At 39.9% G+C, this 12783-nt stretch overlaps 1 protein-coding gene across 8 annotated transcripts in view; it reads left to right on the forward strand.

The window, feature by feature from the left end:
• Window positions 1–12783, forward strand: part of LOC137605913 (RNA-binding protein Musashi homolog 2) — a 235668-nt gene that overhangs the window by 173431 nt on the left and 49454 nt on the right. For all 8 annotated transcript variants that reach the window (XM_068330836.1, XM_068330835.1, XM_068330837.1 and 5 more), the window contains one exon: window positions 2197–2279. In XM_068330836.1, coding sequence (XP_068186937.1) covers window positions 2197–2279 — 83 coding nt within the window. The remainder of the gene's footprint in view (window positions 1–2196; window positions 2280–12783) is intronic.

Here is a 12783-nt window from a genome sequence, read left to right on the forward strand (position 1 = left end):
TCAGTTGATGGAAGAGCTGCCTGTAGCAGCAGGAAGGAGTGCGGCGACAAGGACTATGTGTGTTAACCTCCTTCTTTGTCACATTTCCTTCCCCCCTACTACACCCCTTCATCTCCACCTATTTCCCCCCACACACACAAACTCCACCCCACCCCACCCCTACTGAGACTCCTCCGTGACAAATTACTCCTGGCGGTTGATTTGTTGGTTGTCAAAAGTGCTCCTCATGCTGGAAAAAAGGTGGTGTGAGCAGGAGAAGAGGGTTTAGCTCCCCCCACCATACCCCCCCACCCCATTCTGCCTGCCATCATCGCATGTCCATTCTCCCACCCACCACCCCACCCTATATCCTCACGTGTGTCACCACAGACTCAGTGTTGAGATGTCTAAGTGGAAATTGATATTCTGTCTCTTAAGATCTCATCATATTAGATGTTGTCCATGTTTAATCAGTTCACACATTAGCTTCCTAACCTTGGCTGTTTGGATATGTTCTAACCGGTGTCAGCAGCGGGAGAGGGGTTGGTTATTTACGGAGCTGGGGGAGGAGCAGAAAGGAAAAAGTGTGAGAGAGAAATAAAGACTTTATGAGAGAACTATAAATGTGACAAGCCAGATAGGAAGCTTCAGTTCTTTACAACAAATCCTGTCTCAGTCTGGATGTTCTCATACATCGAAAGAAAAAGCCACATAGGAGGCCAGTGTAATATACTTCACCTCATTTTGCCACCTCTGCATAGGTGTGAATATGAATGCATTTGCCAAACAGCATGCATACACCAGGGGTGAGTGAAACATATGCTGGAGTCTGTGATGTATTTGGTTCACTGCTGTGAAATGATCAGTATGGTTAACTGCTTCTATATGAACAGATCACGTGGGAATTGGCTTATTGAGCAAATTAGATACATGATAAATGAAGGTATTTAAAACCATTGATTTGAAAATCCTAAGGAGCTAATAATGTCATAAAGCAGTCCTTCTGGTAGATTCACAGCGTAACCCCCGACGGGTAGAATCAGACATGTTATAGGAGAATCACTTCCTATTATTTCATATTATTTTGACATTATAGAGAAAATTATGTATTAAGGTTGTCATAGCGTTGTGAAATGATAATTGTATTTTTTTGTTTTTGTTTTTGACCCTGTATGTGATGGTGAATGTGCAGCTTCCCACCGAGCCTCTAACCTTGAGGTTTGTCCTGCTGATGCCTCGGCGCATGGATTTGTATTAACCCTAATGAATAGGACAGTATTCACCACTGTTTAGCTCTGTTGACAAGCAGTATTCAAGATGCTGCCTGACTTTAGTGCATTAAGCCCTTCTCACGTTCAGTAGATGACTATTTTTACTGTCATCCGAGATTCCTTGATAATAAATTGATCGTGCCATCTGAAGTGTTCGTTAGTCAGATGGTGTGGTTTCTGTAGTGACAGCTGTTGAGGCTCAATCTGAGGTGATTTTACTTCATCATTGTGTGTTTGCCGTTTTGAAAAGAAGCTCATCTCCTTTCAGACCCACTTGCTGCTTTATTCACTAACTGTTTCTCTTTTGTTCAGTTTCCTCCTTTGCAAAAGTAATAGAATATCAGTTTTCCTTTCAACCTCGGCTATACAGAAGCTACATCGCTTTGTGTATTGCCATCAAAACACAGAGGAGAGCATTGCAATCCACTTGTGCTCAAAAGTCAGAAACCATCTTGTCTCTCTGTCTTTGTGTTAAAAGAGGGGTTAAGCTTTTATCCTTTAAATATGGCAGGAAAATCCCACTGTCAACGACGCATTCATACTAAGGCCTACATTAACATAAAAACGAGAGCTTGTTATACAGTGAGATTTCAATAAAAAGAACACAAAATGCATTTAATGAAATTCAGATGCCGGGCTGGAGCTCTCTGAATCTCATCAAATGAGCTTTGTGCTGTTTTTCTGTCTTCTCTTTGTAAAAGAGGTCTTTTAGTGCCCTTAATAATGTGGCAGATTTCATCATATTCCTGATTTAAAGAGGACAATGTCTGTCTTGTTCTCTTGTTCTCTTTCATGGCATAGCCAACAGATGTAGTCGCATGCTTTAAGGATCTGACTCCTGATAATATTACATTTTCTTCGAGTTGCTAGAGTTTTGTTAAAGTCCTACACTAACTCATTTTTTCCCTCTTTCTCTCCCCTCCCTCCTCTGTTTCTCTTTGCATAGGATTTGGTTTCATAACTTTTGAGAGTGAAGACATCGTAGAGAAAGTCTGTGAAATTCATTTTCATGAAATCAATAACAAAATGGTAAGTCCACTCATTTTTTTTCAATTCCAGACGGGAGTTGAAGGATTAATATTTGATTTCTTCTTTTCCCTGGTATTGTGAGTGTAGGAGGGTGTGCTAATGTTTATATGCAGGCGCTAACACAGACAGACAGACACACACTCCAGGATGGGAAAGCAGTGGTGTGTACTGCCCACAAACCGTGAAATTGTGTGGCTGAGTTCAGGCTGTCAGGCTGAGGGACAGGAGAGTGAAGCCTGTCCCTCTCTTTCGGAATCCCTTACCACACACACACAAACACACACAGGTGGAGATGTCCAGGGATGCAGCTGCTGCCAGAGTTCATTAGTCAGGCATTAAAACCTTCCAGCAAGTCACAGTGATGCTTGTTTTATTTCCACCATTCATATGGTCATCGTGGAGTTCAGTTACAGCTTCCCAGGTCATCATGTCACTGATTATAATTGACAGGAATGAATTTCAGTGTGGTGAGTGTGACAGCAGGCCCTCCTTCACCATGTTCCACCCTGCAGGCCTCGAGAGACCCGGCATCGTTTGAGCATTTCTATGGGTTGTGATTGACTGAAGGGAAAACTCATTTTACCGCTTCTACCTTTCAGTCAGGCTTCCCTCTCACACCACACATCTTCACTCTCTTTTTCTGAAACTGACTGACTCACTGACTGACTGACTGACTCACTGACTGACTCACCGACTGACAAGACCAGTGTAGTAAAACAATGTTCACTAGAGACCAGCTCAGATCACACATGACCCCAGTATGAATCCCTCCTTGGTCTTTGAACAGCATCCCAATGCTCAGAAACGTCAAATGTAGGTTTAAACAAACCTGTGGTACATACAGATCTATATATGAAATTCAAAAATATACGGATATAAATATTTTCTTTCAATTTACTTTTTTATGCAACACAATAAACCTCAAGTTCCGATTAGATTTGGCTGGAATGCCCACTTGGACTCAGTCGTGAACTGATAACGCATTGATGCCCGAGGTCACTCTGACCTCTCATCCTCCTGTCCGATTCTCATGAGCATAGATTCTCAAACATAATGCAATTTGATTCGATCTGGCACAATCATCCGTCAGGGTTAGCTGGTGAGCAGGCCGGGGTCACTGTGACCTCGCAAAATACATTGTGCTCCTAATAACAATGTGTAATTATTATGTTAGAATCTCACTCAAATTTCACATTAAAAGTGATGAATAATGAGAATTTCTCAAGCATTTTGTGTGTTAACAGTGTGTTTCTGGAAGAATACATTTTTGATCACCCAAAGTGATTGAAAGAAAACACCATCTTAACCGTGGATCAGGGTTACGGTTAGACTTTTTGTTGGATGTTGGACTTTGTCTACAGAACCCTAAACTGAAGAATCAGTATTTTTACTTTATTTTTAGAGTTTAAACTATTCCAGTTTTATGTCCTGGAAAATGTAGTTAAAATAATGTGCGGGGCAATGTAAACAAGAACAGTTGTACAGCAAATTAAACAACTCCTACTCATACATGACCTTCAAACACAAAATATTAAATTCTATTCTGTTATATCATGCTGAAATGAGACATTTCCAATTTGCATAGCTTATGATGAAAACAATGTTGGATGTCTAATTTACTTCCACATTTCATAGACAAGGTCTATTAGATTTTAACTTGGCTTTTAACTAAAAATTTATGAAATTTTTTATTATTATTATTACTTTTAACCTTTTAGTCTGGCTCTTAATTGAATCTTATTTATTTTATTAATTATGGATTTATTTATTTTACCCTTTTAGTCCGGCCACTGACCTTATTTTATTCTATACAGTCATCTTTTATCTCCATATCAATTAACTCCTCTGTGGTGTATCCTAACTTCAAAGTGGCAAGTGTAGGATAGCGTTTCCTCTATGTTCTGAACTTCACAGTGTTTTTAAATTTTTGTGTGCGCGTGTGTTGGGAAGAGGGGGGTTATTTCTTGTGTAAACTGTTTTTTGGATTGTGTTTATGTAAAGCACATTGGGTTACTCGTTTTGTGCGAAAAGCACTTTATAAATAAAGTTTGATTGATTAATTGAACAGGAGTTGCAGAAGTTACTCATGATGATCCAATTTTCAGGAAATTCAAATTAATAACTTTTATCAGAAACACATTTTGCATGTTAAAGAATAAAAGTAAATACAACTTTTGGTTCTTCCTTGTCTTAAAACAGCACTGTGGTGTTTTCACTTGATGTGGTTGCACAGACATGCCCACTTCAGTTTGCAGAGTGCCACATCGTTCACTCTGTCTAAAATAGAAACACTTCAGATGATTGAGAGCATAGATTTTGAGCTGCAGCTTTTTCTTTAGAAAGATCATACTTGAGCCCCGAGATGTGAGGTTTTGAACTGGGCACCGCTGTGTTGGCGAGGTGCTGTATTTGTGATCAATAATAACACTTTATATTGGTATGTCCCTACCCCCACATCTGCATAGAAAGCTGCAGGCCTGTTTCTTATCAATTAATGAATACTGAGCCTGACACATATCCAAAGTACACCAAATTTAACTCTACACTTCCTTTGTCCTCCAGCAACACTCATCCAAGTTTTGAAGTTGATTAAATCAAGGCTTCTTGGAATAGTAAAGTTATATTACTCTACATTTTCAATGTATCATTTGATTTGAAATGCAGTTGCTATTTATAAAAAGAGTCAAGACATGCTGGGTTGATTTAGTTCTTCATCCTCTGGTTTTATCAGACCACTGATGGTTATGGTTTACGCCTGGTAGGTGTTGTTTCATAGTTTCTGATGTTTGACTGCACACATATGATTGTAACATGTTGTATTTCACAGGGTGTGGCCATAAAATTGGCAAACACTGTACAGTACCGTTTTCCTGGCCTTTGTCTATTTACTTACAAAAGAAAGATAAAAATGGAAACCATGTGGAATCCCTAGCAATCTTTACAGAAAGTATGAGGATCATTTGAGGGAGGATGGTGTGAAAGGGCAGAGCAAAGGTCGGTTTTCAGAGGCTTTTGGCACCTTTGTAAGGGTCCCTGTTGGCAACAGCTTCTTCGCAACACATTTACACGGATGGAGAAAAAAAAGTGTGTCCCTCAGATCTTCTACAAAGTGCTGACATGTTGGAATGTAGGCAAAGAAAAAAGCATGTGGAGTGTCTTAAGAGCATTTTTCAAAGACACTTCTGGTTTTACCTGAGCAGCACAAAGGAGAGTACTGGTTATGCTGTGTCTGAAGGACCAGCACAGAAAATAAAAAATGCCGCCTGTCTCCGTCCTTATGAAGTACTATACAGAAATAGACCTCATCCATCCACCCTGTGAGTGTTATCTAAGATGGTTCTTGAATAATTGATGTAGACAGAAATTCCACCCCACTTGGGAGGTTGTGGATGTACAGGGCACCCACCTTTTCTTTACCCGGTCGCTGTAAAGGGCTCTGGCAGTATAGTGGGTCAATGCCCACTCAGATGTTAGTGACTGGACCTTTTAGTCACTTGGTCAATCACCTTGTGTTCATGCGCCACCAAGGCCTTATTCAGATGCACTTCCTCCCTGTGACTGTGAGTTCTGCTTCATGTATAATTAAAAATCGGGTGCTGCATAGCAAGAAGTGCTCAACCTGACTCACCAGCTGCACTAACATTGGCCTCACCTCTGGAAACAGTCCTCTTGCAACCACAGGATGTAATAAAAGTATGGATTATCCTGTGCAGGATTGCAGGAACATCCTTCTGCTGCAGCAGTGCCTACCATTCTATTAGATCCAGTAAATATTTTGGAGTAAAAGTCAATAAGAAGAAAATGGCTTGGCAGTATTTCACACTCTCTGGTTTCCACATATATAAATGTCTACAGCAGTCTGTAGTAAGACAGCACCTTAATGTAGGTAAGGAAAGGTTGTGAATTCCATTTTCTAAGACAGGAGTCCTTCTATCACTCCTCGACCTGCAGTTATGCATGCACAGCTAATTCATAATAATACCTATGAAGTATTGGCTGTGATGAGCAAGCAGTGTGCCATTAAAATGGACTCACATTGGTTCTAGTCAAGTGCTTCAAGGTAATGTTCTTTAATATGCCATTTTTAATATTCAGCAGTAGCGAATGATCACAACAGGAGGGAGGAATTATCTGTTAGTCGTCAATTTCTCACTGTGTCTTCCTGACATGACCAACCAATTACTGTGCTGAGGAGGAGAATAAGCTCTGGCTCTCCAGTCACTGAGGAGAAGACTAATGCAGGAAGGCATTTATACATGAGACTTTAATGTATAGTCACAGATGCTCTCTGCACATTGGATTGATATGAGCCGAGCTGATAAAGACAAATAGCACTATGGAACCCATACATTAAAATAGATACAGAGTGATTTTGACAAGAGCATCATATATACCATTTTTTCAGTAAGGGAGGATGACAGCAATGTTTAGATGTATATTAACTTTACTTTAAAAGTGCATTACTCATAAATCTAAAAGATGGAACAGAACAGACTTTATAAGGAAGTCTTTTCTGACTCACATTTTACTTTTGCAGATTTACTTTACATTTTAGCTATTTCTGTACAGTCTAAAGGGTAGACAAAGACAGAATATATAAATTGTTAGACAGGAAGTCTCTATTTTCAGAATTATCATTTCCACTCAGAACAAGTTCGCATTTTTCCTCTGACTTTGACATTCATGGAAGTTAAGCTCTTCTTTTTTGTGTTTTATGAGTTTCAGCTGTCAATACTTCACCAGCTGCCTTACATGATGTCATATTGTTGGTTGGAAAAGAGCAGTTTAAGTCAAGACAAGAGACTTTCATACAGATTAAACAGATGTCACATTTATATTATATTGCTGCCTGCTAAGAATAGTACGATAAGACTGTTGTTGAGTACTGCAGAAATCACATATAAGTGCAAGAAAAACATAGTAACATAAACAAAATTCAAAACTGAGTTTAGTGTATCTGTGTCAGTGATAGGGAAACATCATGACTGTTAAATTGTAGTTAAAAAGCTATTGCAATGATTTTAGAATTATAAATCATGTCAAATATATCAAAGACCTTTTGAAATCATCGTCAGTCAAATGTTTAATAGAATTAAAGATTACTATGATATTGATATACTATAAAACATTGTTTTCTCATATTTTCAGCTACAAAATTCTTTAAATTCATAATATATATTAAATGGTAATGGGATAATTTACCCAGATCGCTTTTCAGATTAGAATGGATATATCATAATGGATTCATAAGATAATATTTTCCAGATGCACTCACACTTAATTTAAAATAATTCAAGCTCTCGACAGACATTATTCATTTAGCTTTGATACCTTCTTAGTGTGAGTGCCAGCTGTCCCAGTTGTGTGTCTAACCACCAAACCAGTCAGCTACACCAAACACGCATGATTTCTTCACCCAGGCTGAATTTTGCATCACTCATGGTCAGACATGATTTTGGTGAAACTGAACTAAACTGTAGATAATATAAGAAGTGAAGCATCTTTGTCTCTTTGTCATTTACGGGATGTTGAATATAAATTGCCGTTGTTTTGAGCACTGGGACTCTTGAGGAGAGTTTGAGCATTCAACATCTAAAATGGAAGTATAGGACCACCTTTTGGAGGACTGTCACTCTCTCATGGAGTGCTCCCTTGCAATGTATGGACTGTAAGTAATTGGATATTTATCCTTCATTGAAGTAGGAAAGCTTTGAGAGATGAATGAGGTGAAAATCCACTTTACACTCCATACTCCAGAATATTCCATAAGAGCTAAACAATGCTCAGATCTGTTGATTTAAGAAGTGATGGAGACCATTTGATGTCAACCTAGTGATCGTGGCATTGCTTCTGTGATAATATAATGCATCTCTCAGTGTGTCTGAGAACAATATCATCTAGGAATATGGAAGCATGTCAAGGGAATGGTCTTGTCACCGCAGGGAGTGCCTGGTCCTTAAAATGACCTCATGTTGTTTAGCTTTTACATAACCATCCTGTAAGATTGCTGGCCATTGAAAAGATAATTTCATTTTATCCAACCCTTTTTACCATCATTGCCCATCTGGACAGAAGCAGTTCGGTGTGGAAAATCTCTTGTAAATGTCCTCTTTATGAAATACATGGCATGCAGTTTTTGTTTTGACTGGTTCACAGAGGTCTTGTAGTGACAAGCTCCCTTTTGGCAAATCCTGACCTCCTAGAGGCTTGAAATATTCATGGTTGAATCTATAATGATGAGCAGATTTATTGGGGACATATTCACCATTAAAATAGTCCAAGGATAAGAATAGCTCTTAAGAGGAAGGGGCTTATCATCCCTATCTTAAAGGAATTTTGGTCTGACAGTAATTCAAGGTAAAAACTGGTTCTTAATTCTGACATAACTTAGTTCATAGACTAAGGAGACTTCAATATCATGAAGACCTGCTAACAATCTGTCACTTGCTGCAGGTAGTGTAGCTTGATGTGACATTGTTTGCAATAATACAACATTGAATTGCTTTTGAAAGTATTTGTAGTAGTCAGCAAGTTAATAAAATTGGCTCATCAAAAAGTAGGATAGGACAGGATAGGATGGTTTGTGCAGTGTTGTTGCTCTGGAAAAAATCCGTTTGCATTGCTAATGAATTACTTATATCCCATCTGTCTGTCAGAATTATTAATCAAACCAAAATGCACTCTTCAGACCCCAATTTTATGTGTAAGCGTGTTAGAAAAATTGCTTTCCAAGCAGGCTTCACGATCATCGCTGGATTATCCTCTAAAATTAGTACTATGATGGTGTGTGTGTGCGCGTGTGTGTTTGTACACGACCATTGCACAGACACAAACATATATGCGTGTGTGTGTGTGTCTGTGTTTGTGTGTGTGTGTGTGTGTGTGTGTGTGTGTGTGTGTGTTTGTACCCACACACACAGACATACACATACACGCTTTGCTCTTCATCAGTGGAGTCAGTTAAATCCAGATGTTATTTTCTGTCAGTCCAACCTTTTTCATATTACTTAAGGGTTTAACAGACAAAACAACAATAACAACAATGTAACTTGGTGCTAGTCGTTCCATACTTTCAACAAACCTCTTGCTAGCTGTGTTTGAAGGGCATTAAATGAGTAACTCCACTCCACCATGGTTGTAGTGTATTCAGAACCCTGACGCATCCTAATTCAGTGTATCTGGGAGTGAAGATGGAGTAAATGAATCATACTCTTTCTTTATTCAACCTGCAAAAGGAATCCATTCACTGGTGTAGCTAATATCAGCTGTACACCTCCCCCTCTAAACACACTCTCACAAAAACACACCCACAACACTCGTCCCTGAAGGACAGCCATTGCCAGTCCATCCCGCCCACACCCTCCCGTTACACCTGCAAGGTTAATACATATAGGAGATGTACTGAAAAGGTCATCACTGGAGCCTTTCCCTGCTCACAGGGTTTATACAGGAAAACAAAGCCAGTGGCTTGTTGCATTCACAATTAGTGAGGTGCATTTCTGCTCTCATCAATTACTGAATATGAGATATAGGTTGCATATAGATTGTGTGTGTGTGTGTGTGTGTTTGCATATATATATATATATACTCACAGGCACTCACACTGTATGTGTATATATATTATACTGTATAAATGTGTATATATATTGTGTATATTATCATATATGTTATATATCAAATAACATTCATATCATGTAACATCATTTCAACAAAGCGATAGCAACTGAGAAGTGTTGACTTTGGTTTATTTTGCTGGTCTGAAGTTTCCACTGGATACCGTCTGTCAGCATCCGTCTCCTTACAGCACAGAGCATTTTACTCCTGACTGGCCAGCAGGATGCTTGGATGAGATCCAAGACCCACCTTTTTTAAATACTTTTATGCAGCACATTGAGTCTGAATGATTGCACTGATCACACGGACAAAATCTCAGGTGTTCTTATTTACCAAACCAAGAAATTGCAAATTTGTAAAGAACTTAATTTAATATTAATTTAATAAATTAACATTTTTACTCTTCAGTGTTATATTGCAGTAGAAATGTGAGTTCATGTAAATTGAGTGTTTTCGTATCATTCATGCATCAAAATGTCCACACTGTAAATCTGTCCTCAAACGGTTTTGAATCTCTGCTTTCATAACCGTTTAACCTCCGCAGCGCTTCATTATAAGCCTCTGATTTGTCTTGCCATGTTCTGTTCTCCTCTCTCCGACTGAGTTCACTCTTGACAGAGTCTGCCTCACTTCCTCACACACTCCTGTGTGTTTGAAGCAGGTGAACACCCACACACTCACACCACCAGAGATCCCGGCTCCTGGCTGGTCTTAAATCCATGACAAGGAGCCCTCTCTCAGAATATCAAAGAAACCACATCGGAGAGCATGTAGACATGACATACGCTCAGGTCTGCCTTTTTCCCAGCAGGAAGCTGAGTGTCTAACTTCATAGATGAGGTAGGAAGGAACTGATACCAGAGGAAGCCGATCAGACGCTGTCACGTCTCCGGTGTGGACAGAACTCAGCTGTGCTTGTCACCCAGCTGTGTGAACATGTGAACGTGAACTGAAATTTCTAACAGACCCATTTGTGCTATTCAGGTTCTCATTCCCAGAGTGGGGGTCATTCCCTGATAACATTTTTTTCTCTGCAACACTTCAGTCGGAAGCTGTGCAGAGCTTTTGAAAATATAAAAATGGAGCATTTTGAGTCTACCTGAAGAGAGAAAATTTTGTTTCGTCTTATGCTCTTGCTCGATCGATCCTTCACTAGTTCTGATATTGCTTTCAGTAGCATCTTTATCTGCTTTCTGACAGCAGACAAAACTTAATCCTCTCCTGCTCCAGACAGTCCATGGCTTACTTCCACTTTGAGCTCCATGTGGAAGGTCACAAGAACTTGAGGATCTCATTCTAGGTCAGCTGATCACTTTTATAAGCTTAATGAAATCTTGAGAAAACATTAACAAGATGTCATCGCTATGTGAAATCAAGGCTGGTTATGAGTTATCCGGCCGCTGATTTGATTTTTTTTTAAGCAATTGTACCACTCTTACTTTCAGTGCCTTGATGTTTTTGCAGAAAATACATATTTAATCTGGGCCATTTGTTGTGTAATGAAGAAGGTGACAGACACCTTCATTAGTGTGTATGTCACGTCAAGTTAAATCATCATTATGACAAGAGGTGGCAAGTAAACAGGAAAACCCCTGCAAGAGTTTCTGCTCTCCAATACAATGTCAAAGCGTTCCCAGCTTTCGAGGTGGGCAGAGTAGCTGTGACAGCTACAAAGTGGCTGAGGGAACTGTGTACTTAAGTCCGACTGCTTCAAATGAAGGGGCTGCTAACAGTAACAAATCACAACTCTGCAGCCGAGCAACTTTCTCTCCTTGATGGACACCTTCTTCATTAGTGTTCCCGCCTTACATTGGGGCCTCTCTGCTGTATATACAGAGCTTGTTACACTCTTCAATTAACACAGTACCTTTGCACAGACATCAAGTTTTATTTCAGTCAGGCATCTTAACATAAAATGTTGTGTCTGTCGCCAGACATGTGCAAACACTATACAAGCCTTGTATGCGAATAGTAATGTGCACCGCTGACTTGTCAAAATTTCAAGCGTATTTGTATGGTTGCTGGGCTGTACCTTGGTTGAGGTATACACGGTGCTGGCGCGCTAGCCTGTCTTGTGCAGCAGGCCAGGTTGACATGTGAATCGCAGCAGCCGAGAAAGCCCTGCTTAAGTGGAGGCAGTAGGGAGAAGGAGGCGAGAGCCAGGAGGCAAACAGACAAACAGATGGACAGGCTGATGCCAAGCAGGCAGTGAGGCAAATAGATTGTGCAGCATGGTGAACAGACTCAGCCTACCAAAGAAAAACCAACAGACACAAGACCATGCCACCCTTGTCAGCTGAACGCGCTTCTCTATAATTCATCGAGATAGGATAGATATGTGGTAAATAGGGCTCTCATCTTCCTCCTTCTCCTCATCTGCCCCTGTCACATCCCTCATTTGATATGTGTTATGTAGGAGGAGGAGATGTCAGTCTTGTAAGATGGGAAATGAACAAACCTGTTTGTGTGAGAACCGGAGTGAGAGACGGAGATGCAGGAGAGAGACGAATGCTGCAGGTGGAATTGGACTGTGGGGCACCAGGGACTTCAGCCGAGAAGAGAGACACAACGCACAAATGGAACCACAGACACAAAACATATATTTCTTGACCAGCTTAAGATTTCAAACACACTGTCCTGCAAAGACTTAAGTTTAATGAAGCAAACCATAGTGAGAGAGAACAGATTTTGTCAAGAGAGATTATTGCTTTTGAGATTATGCTGTGTTTGGATTTTAAAAAATCTAACTGTTCCTTTGACAAAGAAGCGGGACACACTGTCACACAGTGGGACTTTTGTAATGACATTGCCGAACAGTGCTTCTCCTACCTTGATGTCTCAGAAACTCTTGGAAAGAATTACACGTGTATTCCCCTCAGGCATTCGGCAC

Source organism: Antennarius striatus, chromosome 13 (genome assembly GCF_040054535.1).
Source record: "Antennarius striatus isolate MH-2024 chromosome 13, ASM4005453v1, whole genome shotgun sequence".
Classification (NCBI taxonomy): Eukaryota; Metazoa; Chordata; class Actinopteri; order Lophiiformes; family Antennariidae; genus Antennarius; species Antennarius striatus.